The sequence below is a fragment of the Dermacentor albipictus genome, unplaced genomic scaffold (genome assembly GCF_038994185.2).
Source record: "Dermacentor albipictus isolate Rhodes 1998 colony unplaced genomic scaffold, USDA_Dalb.pri_finalv2 scaffold_17, whole genome shotgun sequence".
NCBI lineage: Eukaryota > Metazoa > Arthropoda > Arachnida > Ixodida > Ixodidae > Dermacentor > Dermacentor albipictus.
Window position 1 is genome coordinate 7,038,815 of NW_027225571.1, and position 16,107 is coordinate 7,054,921.

Sequence of the window (16,107 nt, forward strand, 5' to 3'; positions counted from 1 at the left end):
GTTAGCGGTACTTTCCAGTATCCGCGAATGAGATCAAGAGTAGAAATGTATCGAGCTGTGCTGACGGTTTCTATCCTTTCCTCAATGTTGGCGATTGGGTGGAGCTGATCTCTCGTTACTGAGTTCAGCCGCCGATACTCTATGCACGGTCGCGGCTCCTTTCCGGAAACATCCACCATTATCATGGGAGACGCACGATCGCTGTCGCCTGCCTCAGTCACTCTGAGGTCCAACATCTTTTGAATCTCCTTTCGCATAATTCCTTCCTGTTTTGGGGATACTTGATACGGTTTCGCTTTAACGGCGCTTCGGAGGTCAACTCAGTATCATGGACTATGTGATCTGTTCGTCCAGGTTTATTAGAAAACAGATCTCTGAACTCTTGGGTCAGGTTCCTCAAGCCTCTAACTTGATCACCCGGCAAGTTCACGTCTTCATTTTTCTCATCTCTGCACTGGCGGCTACTGATCTATCTAGTTCACCAAAAAACGGGAAACTGAAGCGGCATTTTCTCCTAATCAATAAGGAGGAGGCGTACAACTGCTTGTCTCTCTATGCACAACCGTGAGAAAAAGTATACGGAACCACAGGGTCACCGAAAAAAACAGAATTTCTTCATAATTAACACGCGTAAACGGAAACTGACGAGTGCACTAGAAAATTCGTAATGCGAAGTTCGGAATGCAGTTTTTAATTGCAAGTTGCATTCACAGACAGTGGAAAAAATCAGTTTTATCGCGCAATCCCTGGTCCATATATTTTTGCTCGCGGGTGTACGGCTTCATCAAGTTTACGGGATATAGTGTCGTCCTTTCTGCGCCCTCCTATCTTGACTGCATAATTGGTGAATGAGAGCTTTTGGACAACTTCGGCCGGGCCCTCCCATCGCACATCAAGCTTGTTCGCTTTTGAAGGCTGTGCAGTAGCATCGCACGATCCATCACTTGGAAAAAGCGCTTTCTGGCTCAGTCCATAGTACACTTTTACTTTCCGCTGTGCAGCGTTCATGCAGGCCTCCGCCATTTCCCGCGCTCCGCTCCTTCTTTCGAGCAGTCGGAGAACGTATTGAACGGCAGTCGTCTCTTCCTCGTCCACTGTCCACGTCTATTCAAGCATCCGGAGGGTTGATCGCAGTTCGCGGCCATACACTAGTTCCGCCGGGTTAAATCCGGTGGACTCGTGCGGCACTGTGCGTTATTCGAGTTGTCGGACGATCCTACCGCTGTCAACCAGATGCAGGAGTCGTCGGACGACCTCGCCGCTGCCACCATTTGAAGGAGTTGAAGGTCGTAAAGAGGAACTCGGTGAACAGGATTTATTTTCATATTAACATTTTAGACATGAGGTACATCGACAGTCTAGCGTGACTCCCATATGGAGCCCGCAGGACTAACATACAGCAAACAGCTTACGAGCACACAGCCAACTAGTACATTTCTAGCATGACAACGAGCACACCCTAGCAGCCGGCAACCGCTGCTTATAAGCACTTGGTCCCCCTTGATTCCAAGCAAACGGAAACGTTCGTCCAGTCATCGTTCGACGTCACCGTTCGACGTCACCGAAGATGACCCGCCCTTTTGGAGGAGGCGGGCTCACATACTCGTGTTGCACACACACACAGGTGTAAAGATCTGGAGCCGACGTCAGAGGGCTTCGTAGAACTCTGTCCCGGGTGGCGCGGCCGAGTACCACATTCCTGAGCTGACCCCGCGCCACGTGGCTGCCGGTTTATTCGCAGTTCTCTGAAGTGCGCCCCGTCCTTGTTGGATAGGAACACGTGCAGCGGGCTGAAATAGCTGGCACGTTGTCACCTCGTACGGCCATTCCTAACAGCTCCTCCATGGCCCGGAAAATCTCGCCTGGCCAGTGCTGGCAACCGCTGGGCAGGAAGAGAATGGCTGGCGAGCAAGACAATGGCTTTGCTCTCTGCAACCCCTGCGTACTTGGAATGCATTCAACCATCTCACAACAACTGGCACAGAAGAGTCGATCCCGGCAACACAATACCGCTCAGCGTTCAAACGCCCGGAATTAGCTGTTAACCTGCCAGGCTTCCTTTTAAAATTTCAATGCAGGTCACTCAACTGGGAACCCCAAATTTTGCCCCAAAATTCAGTAATGGCCCCTGACGATCGAAAAAAAAAATAGTAAACAACACCTTTCCGGCGGAAATGACGGCCTTTGCTTTCTTTGGGGGCGGTGAATTCGAATGTTTCCACTGTAAGCTTTGCCGTCGTATTTCAGGCTCGTAGTAGTGGCACCATGGTTCGTCCCCGATCCCAAATGCTGACAAGAAGTCGTCACCCTCATTGTGATACCGGATCAAATGAGTCAAGGCAGCGCAGAACCTTCTTCTGACGGTGGTTCAAAATCTTGGGCATCCATTGCGCACACAAGAGCCGATGACCGAGATGTTCATGAATTACGGTGTGAACCGAACCGCGACTGATGTCCACACGCTCTGCCAGTTCATCGATGTTTATGCTCCGTTCTTGTCTCATCAGCTCATCAACTTTTGCACTTGTGTTGGGGGTGATTGTACGATGGCTCTGGCCCGGTATTGGATCGTCTTTGCAACTTTCGCGTCATTTTTCAACCGTTTGCTCCAATGCTTCACAGTGGCCAATGTAATTCAATGTTCAACGTACACGGAAGCCATACGGCGAATAATTTTCTTTTGGGAAACACCTTCAGCTGTCAAATCATTCCCGGAACCCCGCTGCTCAACTTCTGAAGTGTCCATTACGTCACGCAACCATGTTCAATCCAGTGTATGAGAACATTAAAGAACATTTACCCTCACATATGCGTGTCACTTTTGTAAATGAAAGATGCCTGTGTGCTACGCGCATGCCTCGCAGATAATGAACCGAACCGTACCGTTATTGCGCGGGGTGGGTAGGCGCACTTTCATTTAACTCGCTCTCGTTCATTAGAAGTGCGAAGATAGAATGGAATGTACAAATGCTTGATAAAGGGCAAAAAAGTGTTACTGGAAAGAAAGTTCACTGCACTTATACACAAAACCTCGCAACAAGATATTTAAATATACGTATGAGTCTCCAATAAATCTACGTATCTAAGAAAAACCCAGTGTATATAATGCGTCAAACAAGGCAAATAAACATGTAGCGCAATCACAGATTCAGAGAATCCTAGATCCCGCCCCCATTCCATCCACTCCCCCCGATGTATCGCGTACGACGGAAGGCGGCGCGCTTGCTCCCCGCTTTTCTCCTTTGCGCACGCAAGAGTGAGCCACCATCGTCGGCTCACTCATTCCACCTCCCTACTCTTTCACTCGCACATACAGCATACTTCATACGAAACATGAGGGTGACGGCGACAGCAGGAATGCGCCTGGAGTCTTCATATAATTGCTATCACAATAATGTAATAATAGTATCCGGCAACCGAAGCGTGCCATGGCCGATTACTTTCCGCAAAAGAAGTAACAAACTGTCACCATGCGACAATTCGCTGCGCCGCAACAATGTATTTTTTTTCTTTTTTGGGGCGGGGGCACCGAAATGAAAGAAAAACGCATGGAGAGTATGGTGGACACAATCCAATGCCTACTTTGGGCAAGACCCGCCGTGGTTGCTCAGTGGCTATGGTGTTGGGCTGCTGAGCACGAGGTCGCGGGATCGAATCCCGGCCACGGCGGCCGCATTTCGATGGGGGCGAAATGCGAAAACACCCGTGTGCTTAGATTTAGGTGCACGTTAAAGAACCCCAGGTGGTCAAAATTTCCGGAGTCCTCCACTACGGCGTGCCTCATAATCAGAAAGTGGTTTTGGCACGTAAAACCCCAAATATTATTATTATTACTTTGGGCACCTAATGTGGCTACCGAATGAACATCAAAGAAAACGTGAGACGCTCGGTCCACCGAAAACCATACCATACCCATAGTGCTCGGTATTTTACACCGGCGTGGCAAGACTTTCCGGAGAGGTTGCGCTCAAGCGAACACGGTGTAATCTGTCAAGTCTTCACAGTGATGGCTGTGAGCGACAATCGTTTCTTTTTCTCGTGTGCCAGCCAGACGGTGTCCAAAACTCTGCCAGACGAAAATTCATTCGGCCAGAGAAAACCACACGCGCACCGAAGTACGCCGCGCGGTGGTTTGGGGGCCACACAAGAAACACGCATGCACTCTGGCTGGCTCTGGCAGCCCGCGGGTAGGGTAGCGAGAATAAAAAAAAATTAAGAAGCTCAATTTGTCCTCACGAATAAAAGTCGAAGTACAAAAAAATAAATAAGAACGTAGTTACCCTGGCTGGCTTTAGTGTCTTGACATGGATGCTTTGGCGTAGGTGAAAAAAACATTGTTATTTTTTATGCGACATCACGGCACAAATGAACCACCACAACGCTTCGTCTTATCGGATCTCGCTGCGTGTTTTGTCAACCTGTCTGATAGTGTGTCGATTTGGCTTGTCTCGTTGCATGTTCCGTTGTAAGACTTTAGAAAAGTCAAAGCACCTTTGACGTCAAATGTTCATTACATTAAACCTACAAACTTCCGCACTTGAATATCTGAAGCACAACTTTGGAATGTCAATGCACGTTTCGCATCAAAAGTTTATGAGAACTTAATGCCCATAAAGTTTCGGAATATAAATACATCCGCTCCGTAGGTTCCGCGGCCTCCGCGAGATTCCGCGGCGAGCCCGTTCGCCATAGAGTTACTGTATATGCTACCACAGCATATACACTATACAGTAACAGCATATACAGTAACTCTAGTTCGCCATCAAAACGCCCTTGAAGCTTTGTGCTCGGATGGGGTGGGGCTCCTGGCATTATGACTCCAGGTGCATGGGCGTTGCCGCGAAATCTAGCCCGAGTTCGCAATGTTCGCAGTGAAATGGCTTTTCGAGCGTGAAAAAGACATTCAAGACAAAATCTAGAATGATTTCCGGCGCCGGGGGTTCTTTGGTCGACGGTGTATGGACAGCACGAAAAAATTTCGGGGTGGAGGGGGTGGGGCTGAAGCACCATATGCCCCCCTGGCTACGCCCCTGGTAGTGGCTGCCTTTGGTGGCGTGCAGCATGCTAGGCTACTGCTTGGTGCCGCAAGGCAAGGAGCTGCGTGAAGCTTGGCTGGCGAAACTTAGAACCGGCAGACAACCATCGGATACAACTCGGGTATGCAGCAAGGACATGCGCGAGGAATATTTCTGCTACAGCACCGGGACTGTGATGTTCGGCGAGTAGCAGGAAACGCGCACAGCGACGCTCGCCTGCGCCCGCTGCCCGGCTGACATGACGGTTTGGTCTATGAACTTGTTGATGCTAGGTACTGGCAAGTTCACTGGAATGGAAAGGGAGCGGCAAGACACACATTGCATGGCATATCTTTAAATCTAGGTGCATGATAGCTGGGACAACCTGCACGTGCAGACTGGCTCTGTGCGCTAGCCCGAAGGACTTTATTCTTCCCGCAGACAAGCTAGATTTGCAGGGGGGAGTGGTTTGGCCTCGAACTTTCCTAACACTGACCTAATCAGTGAGGGGTGACGTTTAATGCGAAGATGCGAAGGTAAACCAATACTATATGCATTGCGTGTGCGGGGTAAGTACGGGTAAAGTACGGGACCATATATGGTCCCGTACTTGGTATGGTATGGTAAAGTACGGGTAAGTACGGGTAAGTACGGGACCATATATGCCATGCCTTTGGCATGGCATATATGGTCATGTTTGTGTTACGAATTAATGGATTACGAAAAAGAAGAAGAGGGAAATCGCTCGCTGAGAAGACCGACAAACATACAGCGCGACGCAACTTGAGAAATAATATTGAAATGTCCAAGAATTTAGAGGACAAAAAAAAAGAAAGATTGAATCGTCGCGACGGCACATCACAGTAGGCGTCGAAGTCTCTACAACGAAAGTATTGTTGAACAGTTCTGATAGCGTCCACGCAACAATGATTGCTCGTGCACTGTCAAATGCTCATATGCTGCGACTTAAAGCTCACGACACGGTGCGAAAACGCGCTCACAGCGAAAGCAAAACATTGTGCACGGACATGCATGCAGACGCGCAGTCGGTCACTGCAAACCCGTGCGATCGCTGCATTGAGGCTTCATTCTGGTATGCCCCATGTGGTTATACAAACAGCCCAGTGTAAGAACATGTTTCACATAGTTTACTCTCAGCGTTTGCCTGCCTTTCACGCTAGAAGCCGGTTCGGGAGACTCCATCGCGGTGACCGCGCGCAATGGCGTTCACTGTATGTATTCTCTATAGAGATAGCGTCTGTAAATGATTCTGTGGTTTCAGTTTGCCCAATATTATTATATCGGCAGTCAAAAACTTCCATAGTTTTGAGAGTACCTACATAAATGTCCAGGAGGGCTGCCGCGTGGTTTTTATCGAGCGCCGTAAGCGAAACCTACGAGGAGCGCGCCGCGTGATCCCTCATATTACGCAAGGGAGGCGCTTCCGACAGATGGAGACTTCGCAACTCCTCGCCCCCAATAGTACTGTTGCCGATATGTCCCGTTTTTTTTCCCTTTTTTTTCCATGTGAAAACGATCTTTTATCAGTTGTCTTTATTCTCCGCAGCACTGTTGCCATTGGGTTTAAAATTAATTTTTTGTTCGTTGTTGCATTATTTTCTTCAACTTTGAATGCTATTGTTACCCCCTTGCTTTCATAGAGTATCTTGTTAAGGTATTGGGTTCATTCACATCCTTCTGCACTAATGGATGTTCTACTTTGTTAAGGTGTTATTGTATTTTAATCTACATTGCATGTATTTACTGTACTGCCCCCCTTACAGCATGTCCCTCGAGGGCTCTGTAAGGTAGTAATAAACAAATAGATAAACTGTGCAAAATTTTGCACACACTAAACGATGACAAGAAGGGACACATAGACCAGCGCAGACTCTACGCACAGAGGCAGTCTCTAACGAAAAAATCCCTTTTCTCCACTCCCGTTCCTCGAGATGTTCCTTGCCAATGTGAGCCTATAGGGCATCTGTAGTGAAGGTTCCACACAGAACTTGGAACCTAACCCGAGCATATTCTGCTTTTCTTCCACTGGTGCGTCTACGAGAAGAAAAGAGAGAAGGAATGCGAGTGAAAAAAATAATTTTTCCGTGAAGACTGTTCAAGTTTGCGCTGGTCTATGTGTCCTTTTCTACTATGTCTGTGTTATGTGTCCTGCATAAAATTTTCCACAATGAAGATGAGTCTCCCATAAAATTTTCCACAATGAAACCAACTAGCCTGCCTTTCAGTCTTATTGCAGTTCATTTCTTGTTTTTCAAGCTTTTTCTGCGTATCCTCAATTAGATGTAACAAATTCCTCGGTTCTTGTTTCCATGATCACTGTGTGCGAGAGCAAGGCATGCATTTTAGGATGGCGCATCAGACATAAGACTTGCCCGGATGAACTATGGTATACAACTGAACGGGTGCCAATGCCGGTAGGCCATTGCTGGAGGGTATGCAAGGTCTTCAGCTCGGAGTGTTGGAGGCAGTGTCGCTTTCTCAAGGACCGTCTTCGAGCGGCAAGTTCATCGGGCATTGATGCCAGACCTGACTGGAGATTGTATCGTATGAGGCACGATTGAGCTACGAACTTAACATAGGTGTTGAAGCAGCAACTATGGGCATTTTTGCCTAAGAAAGAGAAGAAACAAGCTGAGCCAGGAAAGCTCCTGGCTTTCAGAGACTCGCCAGTGGAAGAAAAGCAGAAGAATATGCCCAGGTTAGGCTCCAAGTTCTGCACGGAACCTTCACTACAGATGCCCGATAAGCTTGCATTGGCAAGGAGCATGTCGAGGAACGTGTAGGAAGAAAAGGATTTTTTCATTAAAGACTGTATTGAAGTCTGCGCTGATCTATGTGTCCTTTTCCTGTTGTTGGCGTTTATTGCGGAAAATCTTCTGCAATAAAGTCGAACCAACTAGCCCGCCTTTCAGTCTTATTGGAATAAATAAACTCTGGAGCGAAAAAATTATGGTACAAATTCGTTCAATTTCATTTGCATAACCGAACAATAATTACAGCTAACAGCACAAATTTATTTTGTGCAAAAACTCGGCACTACTGATAAGCTGCACTGAAACATTATGCCTGTTGCATGTTCTTCAGGCCGCACATAGTCCTCGAGCCTGCTACTCTGCTCAGGGGGAGAAGAAAGAGGACCGGCAGTAGCATGTGAAAGGCCCTTTGACAGCCTGTGTTAACTAAAAATTCTAAGAGAGTTTTGTTGGCTAGCTTCATCGATATGACCGGCTGACAGTCAGCCCAGTAATACTTTTTCGCGGAACAGCCTATTGGTATTTGGCGCTAACGAAGAGATCAATGCCTAGCGTTCAGTCATACTGTGCACAAGCAACAAGCAAGTGTGCTGCACTCTTTCAGGTATTTCGCGTCACATTCTGGCGAGTCCACGTGCCAGATGCGATGCAAATATTGTTGCGTTAATACAACACCTAGTCTGCCCCCGATGCAATACGATGGACTACTAAAAGGTGCTGCTGCTTTTAAAATCACTGAAAGGTTGTGTGCATTTACACATGAGCTAGCATAGTTGAGCTACAAGTTCAGGCAATGCATGGATGAAAAGCTGCAGAAAGGGTGGCCAACCTAAACAGAAAACTTATTTTTTTTCCTTTCAGTTTCACTCCAGTGAAAAAAAAATTGCAGCGTTCCGGTTCACTTCCCGTTTGATACACGTTTTGACAAAAAGTTATTTTCTGGTTTTCATTTCAGTTTATTTGATACACTGGCACTTTGACATGTAATGTGGTTTGAAAAAGTATTTTCCCTTGTCAATTCCAGTTTTGCAGTTATGCACTCGGAAAAAGAATTTTAATCTCAATTTCTGTCGTTGCAAAGGAAGATGCTCCCAGGGAATCTCGTGCTTCATTGCAGTAACACTGTTCCTCTTTCACATTGGCACGAGACAAACCTAGCAGCTCCGTTTTACAACTTTTCTAAATGCTCAAAGTGACCTCCGATGGTTCCCAGAGCTGACAAGTGCATTCCAATATCAGCTGAACGCATGCTAGATACGCAGTATTCTTTAAAGCAAACTCTGAGCTTTTCAGGTTCCACTGAATGAGGCCCTGCCAGCTTTCATGTCCAATTCATCAACATGTGTGCTGCATGTACAACTGGAAGAAAATAGCACTCCCAAATATTTGCAAATTTCAGTTTTTCTTAAATTATCATGTGACATTAACTTACAATTGGCTTCTTTTTAGTAAAACACATACACATACTTTTTAATGTTCAGATGCATATTCCATTGCACACACCATCTGTAAGGTTTTTCCAAGTCATTCTGCAGCTGATACACATTGCACATATAATTTTCCTATAGACAACACAGTCATCTGCAAAGTGATGACTTTATTGATGACGTGATGAAGAAAATGTCCTTAATATAGAATAAAAACAAAAGGGGTACAAACACAGCCCTGTGCAATCCCTGATGTAAAGTTAACAAACTTCATTTTTTTTGCCATTTAGTACAACACATTAGTTACAGTGTGATAAGTAATTTTCAATCCACTGAATAACTACTTGAAATAAATTGAATTGTCTCAGTTTTTGCAGGAGGAGGGAATGCGTCAGTGTCAAATGCCTTTTGCATGTCGAGAAATACACGGTCAACGTAACCATCATCGCCAATTACAGATGCTACATCATAATAAAATCGAACTACAGGGGCCCTCTGGAAAAGATATTCACATTTAGAATCAGCAGGCAAAGGTTCTTTCTGGTTTTGTTTAACCAGAATACTATGCTAATCCGCATTGAAGGTGACCGGATATTACATGTGAACTTTGAAATAGAAGCAATTAGGTTTTACCGAAAGAACACCATCCCCTATTACACAGCAGCTAAAAAAAAGTCCTTTATTGTTCGTAATATTTTTAAGATGCAAAAGGTTTATCGAGATCTTCACAGCTGCCAAATGTACATGGTAAAAACGGTACACATATTTGAATATATATTTTATTGGCACTTTGAAAGTTTACAAAATAATATGTGAAAACTGATGAAATCTCTAGAACAGTCAAACAACTATGAAGGTGATATTATAACTGAAAATGAAAGCCCCAAAAATGCTGAGTGAGGACTAGCCAATGCTGAAAATATGGCATAGTAAACTTTTAAATAAATATTATAAAACTCTGCTGGATCGATCAGGTCACCAGGGAAGTTAAACAATATCAGTTCTTGATTTTAGAATCCAAAAGTAAATACACTGCTTTATATGCTTCTTGCATCTCACCGGAAAATCACTTTATGTAATGATAATATAGTATACTGATTCACTATGGTAACCAAATACCGCAGTAATTTTCATTAACCATTACATAAATTTGTAACGCGTAGGAGGTAGAGTTCTTGTCAGGTACCAGTAGCCTTTGACTTCTCCCCTCAGCTATGGCCTGGAAATAAAGCAGATTAAAATTTCAATTACTGCCCAAGCCTAAACACAATTAAAATTGATGTTATAAAATGCACATTTGCTCAAACCAAAACACATGTTAAATGTACGCCAGCCCCACACCAGTACTAGAACAGTACAGACGCCTTTCAGAAATACAGGACTGTAATAAAAGTGCATAACTAAAGTAGTCAACACTAAAATTCGTAAAAGCCCATAGTGAGGACAGGGGAGGGGGTGAGGGCATGGTGAATAGCATGCATTTTTAAAAAAGCTTGCCCTGAGCATGCACATTTTTTGGGACACATATTCACTTTAATGATAATTTACCTTTTGACCCAGCACAGAAGCAGCAGTACACGTGGCACAATAGAGACTGATAAGCAACGTAATATTTTGAGATCATAATGACTTTTTTTGCCGATTTTGCTATAGTTGATTTGGCCTGCTTCACGAACTTCTCTGCATAAACTTGCTCGAAGCAAATACCCATCCAGTGCCCTTTCCTAATCAGATTTCCGAGGGTATGGTAGAAGGCTGACAAATGAAATTCCATTTGGGTTTTGTTTGTAGTAATATATATCAATCCATATTCAGCATTATTGTTTGGAATTGACTGGATTCCCAACATCATCATTGCAATTCTCCTGAACTACAGCAATCAAGTCCACACCATGAATGTTTCCTACTTGTGCTCACCATACGTCACATTTTGGTTCAATGAATACATTCAATGAGAGTTGGTGAGCTAGCAAGTTGACAGACTCAAATGCGACTCGTATTTCGTTAAATGTGACACAACATCCGTAACATGGTAGAACCAGCCCAAATCCATAAACTTTCTGGAAAGTTCAGGAGAATTAGCAGGTTTGGAAGACAACATCCTTGACAACAAAATTGCTGCATCTAATATCCTACTTCGACAAATACCCAGACGTTTTACAGCGCTTCAAGATTTTTAGTGCAGAATAGGACAGATGGCAATGCGAAACAACACGCACGAATACAAACTTTCAACTGGCAGCAGCAATGCTGAGTGCATGAATTCGCTATCAATTTCTTTATCCAAGAAACAATTAGATTTTTTATATGGTAACGAGTGATAGTTGAATGCTTTTCGCCATTGTACATGTGCTTCTACACCATACAATTTGGTTCCCTCTCATTTTTCTGTTTTCTCATTCAAGTAAAGAAACATGAGAGAGTGTGAACAAAACAATAAGACACACATTGCTAACTAACTAGGTATCTGTTCCAATAAGTAATTTTTTAAAAAGAAGGAAATAGATACAAAAAGGAACATGAATAAATCTGACAACAGATGCTATTGAAGTTCAATACCTGGCAAGATAGGTGGTTTGGTTCTAATAATTATAGCTTTTAGGATTATTTGGCTGTGTTGTTCTGTAAGTCTGGTTTTGTCAGTACAAAAATTTCAACAATAAACGCTTTAGTTGACACCTCGATGTAGAAGACAAAAAAAATGAAGACTGATAGCGTACGACAGAACTCATTGAGATCTTGTATAAACATAAAAATGTGCTGCAACTCGTAGGTCTTAGAGTGTGATTTTGTAAGCATTGTAAGGGGGTTTGGCATGTTTGATGTATGTGTTGCCTCATGATGACAAACAATAAGAAAGATGGAAGTAGGCATGCACCTCAATAATTATAAGAATTCAAAACAACACTTTCTCATAAAAAGATTGGACATCAAGATAACATTTGAGGTGCTTATCATGAGCTACAAGAAACTCCCTACTTTTAGAGAGTGGTATAGCATGGCTGTCGAGTGAAATTGCTAGAGTTTACACACAAGTAGGGGCTAATTAAATTCACAACAGCTGCCGTGAAGTTGAAATTCACATATAACTCTCATTCTGATTTACTCTTCAACTTAAAATTGCTTTGGTGCACATTATACAAAAATACGGCAAATTTTAAAATATGCTTCATTAAATAACAGCTTTGGTTTTGGCTAGCAAGTTGCACTGCATAGGTCATAGTCAAGGCACGGCAATGATGAATTCGTCTACAGTAATCTACTGACCTCTGCACCTGCTTGATTATTCAAACATACTATATCTGCACTATTCTACTGTGCCCCCGATTGCGACATTATATTACCGGCATATAAAACAAATAATAACTTGGTGCCCATTCTCATATGCATATCAAATAATGAAACCTCAGTCAACACATACCGTGTTGAAACAACTTTGCGGAACATTCAAAGCACACAGACATGCACACAGCTAAACATAAGTGGTTAGTCACTATTGGAGTCCGACGACACCTCCTTTTCGCTGTCTACTGACCACAGGAAGTCATCTTCAGTTCCATCTAATGCATTAGTAATGCCACATATACAACAAACTGAAGCAAGGCAACTGCCAACCAAGGCATAAATAAACAGTGTCTATTTGATGGCAGTGTGGCTAGCTACATTGGATTTTTTTTATTATTAAGAGATGGTTTCATTTTTGATTTTGAGTAGAATTAGTTACAATTGTAATGCGCACGCAAATTTGAAGGTATGTTTTATTAAGAAAAGGTGTGCGTTAGAATCGTGCAAATACGGTAATATTTGCAGTGGCCATACAGCAGCTGAAATAGACCTGCATCGAGATGGCACTGCACCGTAACTTCGGTGGCCGACAAAAGGCGAAACAGAACTAGTTAGGCCTAATAGTCAAGGCAGGTGCTCATGATGGAAGCGTGCAGGTGGACAGCAAACTGTTGCAGGAAGTTTACTGCTCATCAGTGATTGGGCCCCAGATCGTGGTATTCAGTCTGCACGTGGGCCAGACTGAATACCACGAAAGCGGCAAGCATGCCTACCAAGTTCGCATGTGTGCTTGCAGAACGAAACGGGTTAACCTTGCGTGAAGACTGAAAGCATCAAGTTGAATTCGCACAACACAGCATCAAATTGTTATATTTAAAATTATTAGATCGCATTTGTTATGAGCTTTGACTGTAACATAAAGAGGGTACAGTCCTTCTTCTACTCTCATTTTTTTTCCATCTCATTTCAAGGGATTTCTCAGTTTACTCAGAAGCTTTGAGTGCAGAAAGAATATGACATGCAAGAAAGGGCTTGCTCCTTTTCAATGCCATATATAGGAAAAATTTTATCACAATGAGTCAATGCAAGTTTTTTTTTAAACTTGTCAGTTTATCTACCTCACTATAGTAGCACTTTGAGCAGTTTCATTAGAGATCCCAGATTCAACCTCAATTTCCAATTTCCACCTTCATAAAGATGCTGCTCACCTCCAAGACAGCTGGAGCACAGCCGCAGCACAAAGGTGGTCGACTATAGCCCGCTTGTATCCTTCCCTTGCCTCTTCAGTCAGCTTGATGATGTACTGGCCCTTGTAGTAGGTGATCAGATTCAGATGCTGCAGTGTCGATATTACATCGTCCTTCTTGATGCTTGTCAGCTTGCAAATCTCCCTGCATGTGAGAATGCGAAGTGGTAGTCGCACAGATGGTCAACTGACTGTCAATTTCTGCTGCTGCTGCAGAAATCATATATTAACTCTATTTACTATCATCCGCCTATTTATGTTCATTCATAGTGGGATGAAAGCCTCTCTAAGCAACCTCTAGTTGCTTCCATTTCCTATTGCACCCTATGATGACAAATTTGCTGTCTTGACACTTGATTCTCTGCTGTTTTAGACTGCACTTCCTTTCACTCGGCACTCATCTTCTTGCTTTAACAGCCTAGTAATGCCTGTTCTGTGCATTATGCGACTTGTTCAGCACCCCTTCATCCTTTCAACCCGAACTAAGACATCAGCTGCCTACCTTCTTCAACTATTCCACGCTGCCGTCTTCGCATATTTTAACACTTGGCTTTTAATTTTTCATGTTGGCTGCGCAGTCCTCAGCTTTTCAAGTTCATCTATTACTCTCAGACTTTCTTAAATAAATCTTATAAGGCAAGACACATTGCACAGTCCCATGCGGAACACTCAGAAGAAACCAAGGAAATTGATTTTCAACGTAAAAAGATTTGATGTGAGTAACAATCGTGAATGTCAGCAGCACCCAATGGAACAGTAAAGACAGAAATGAAAAAAGTCCCACATCTACTAAACATGCATCAAATTATTGCAAGGCAAAATCATTTCCTTCCAAAGCATTTACAATTATAGTTGTAGACTGGAGGTTGGCCACGATAAACAGGATGCTGGATGACATGTGAACTGCACAGGTAGAGCAGTGAGTGAACTTTCCTACTACCCATTGGTGAGGGGCACTAAGACCAGAGTTCCTAAAAATTCTTGGTCCAGAGTTGCTGAAGAATGCTTCACAAACGTTATATGCTACTACTATATGTTACTACTTATATGGGCTACTTATATGGCTCATCACGCTGAGCCCCACACTGAGGTACGCAGGTGCACAAGGTAGCAAGAACATTTGGGTGCTACATTAAGAGTGCACTACAAGACGCAAGATTACGGTTTAATTCTCACACAAAATAGAGAACCGGAAGGGGATGTACACCTATGACACCAGGGGAAAGGAAACAGTGACAGATGCCTCACTTAACAATTGCCCTGCTATGCCATATTTACCAACGTTGTACTTAAGAGGATGCTAAAGGGCAACATCATGTTCAGTTTAGTCAAGTATGTTTAAATACTCGATATGGATTTATTCCACAGAAGTTAGTTAATAGTGATAAAAATTCATAAAAGGCAAGGTTCCATTTTTAAACTCAGTGCCCAAACCACAGCATTGGTGTAAGTTAGCATGATGTCAGAGGTTCCAAAGTATTTTCACAGTTTATGTTATGAAACTCGCAAGGTTGACCCTTTGTTCTTATAGAATGCTAATGCAATCCTTACTTACTTGACTAGTTATGAGCAGGTGATGTCGAAATTTCATGATGCCATGAAGAACTAGTTTGGCAACTTCAAGCATGTCTTTCATTTTTGTATATTTTCTGACTTACTAAGTTCATGGTAAGCATATTTAGGGTATTATGCAAGTGTAAGTTACTGACCCAGTTAACCATTTGTTTAGTTCCCTTTAATGAATACTGGGCATACGAAAAAACCCAGAGGAATGAAGGGCTCAATAATTATTAAGTGAATAGATTCCAAAATTTAGAAATGCATACATGAACTGTTTGCTTCAGCTATGCTTTTCATTGCTTCATTGATATATATATATACATATATATACCATATCATGAGAAGCCAAAAAACAAATACACTAAGGGCAACAAAGGGAAATTACTTGTACCTACTAATTGAAATAAAGAAATGATAAATGAATGGCAATGAAAGTGGATGGCAAAAATTGCCACAGGTGGGAAACGATCCCACATCTTCGCATTACGCGTGCGATTCTCTAACCAATTGAATATGTATATGTATCAGTGGCATAGCCAGAAACTTCGTTCGGGGGCGGGGGGCTCACGTTAGAGCTCGGCCTCATCCTTATAAAATTTGTTAAAGGATCAAATACATGTATAATACCCGCATTACCATTGCCAAAGATGCTGAAGATGAATTCTTAACTGCTATGCACTCTCGAGACAAGTAAAATACGCATTTTTTGATAAAAGAATGTACTCGTACGTTCCGCAAATTGTGCCCAAAATAACTGATATCAATCCTTACAAGTTTTTTAGTCTATTTAATAAGTAAAG

At 43.2% G+C, this 16,107-nt stretch overlaps 2 protein-coding genes across 9 annotated transcripts in view; one reads left to right on the forward strand and one right to left on the reverse strand.

Annotated features, from left to right (window-relative positions):
* LOC139052024 (uncharacterized) overlaps positions 1-16,107 on the forward strand; it is a 266,591-nt gene that overhangs the window by 28,231 nt on the left and 222,253 nt on the right. The window lies entirely within an intron of this gene.
* LOC139052022 (histone acetyltransferase KAT5-like) overlaps positions 9,882-16,107 on the reverse strand; it is a 181,327-nt gene continuing 175,101 nt past the window's right edge. For 5 of the 7 annotated variants that reach the window (XM_070529096.1, XM_070529095.1, XM_070529092.1 and 2 more), the window contains 2 exons: positions 13,710-13,892; positions 9,982-10,435 (listed from right to left, as the gene is read on the reverse strand). In XM_070529096.1, the coding sequence (XP_070385197.1) occupies positions 10,429-10,435; positions 13,710-13,892 (190 nt within the window). In that variant the 3' untranslated portion in view covers positions 9,982-10,428. Of the gene's footprint in view, positions 10,436-13,709; positions 13,893-16,107 lie in introns of all 7 variants that reach the window. The other 2 variants (XM_070529090.1, XM_070529091.1) reach the window with 1 other exon arrangement.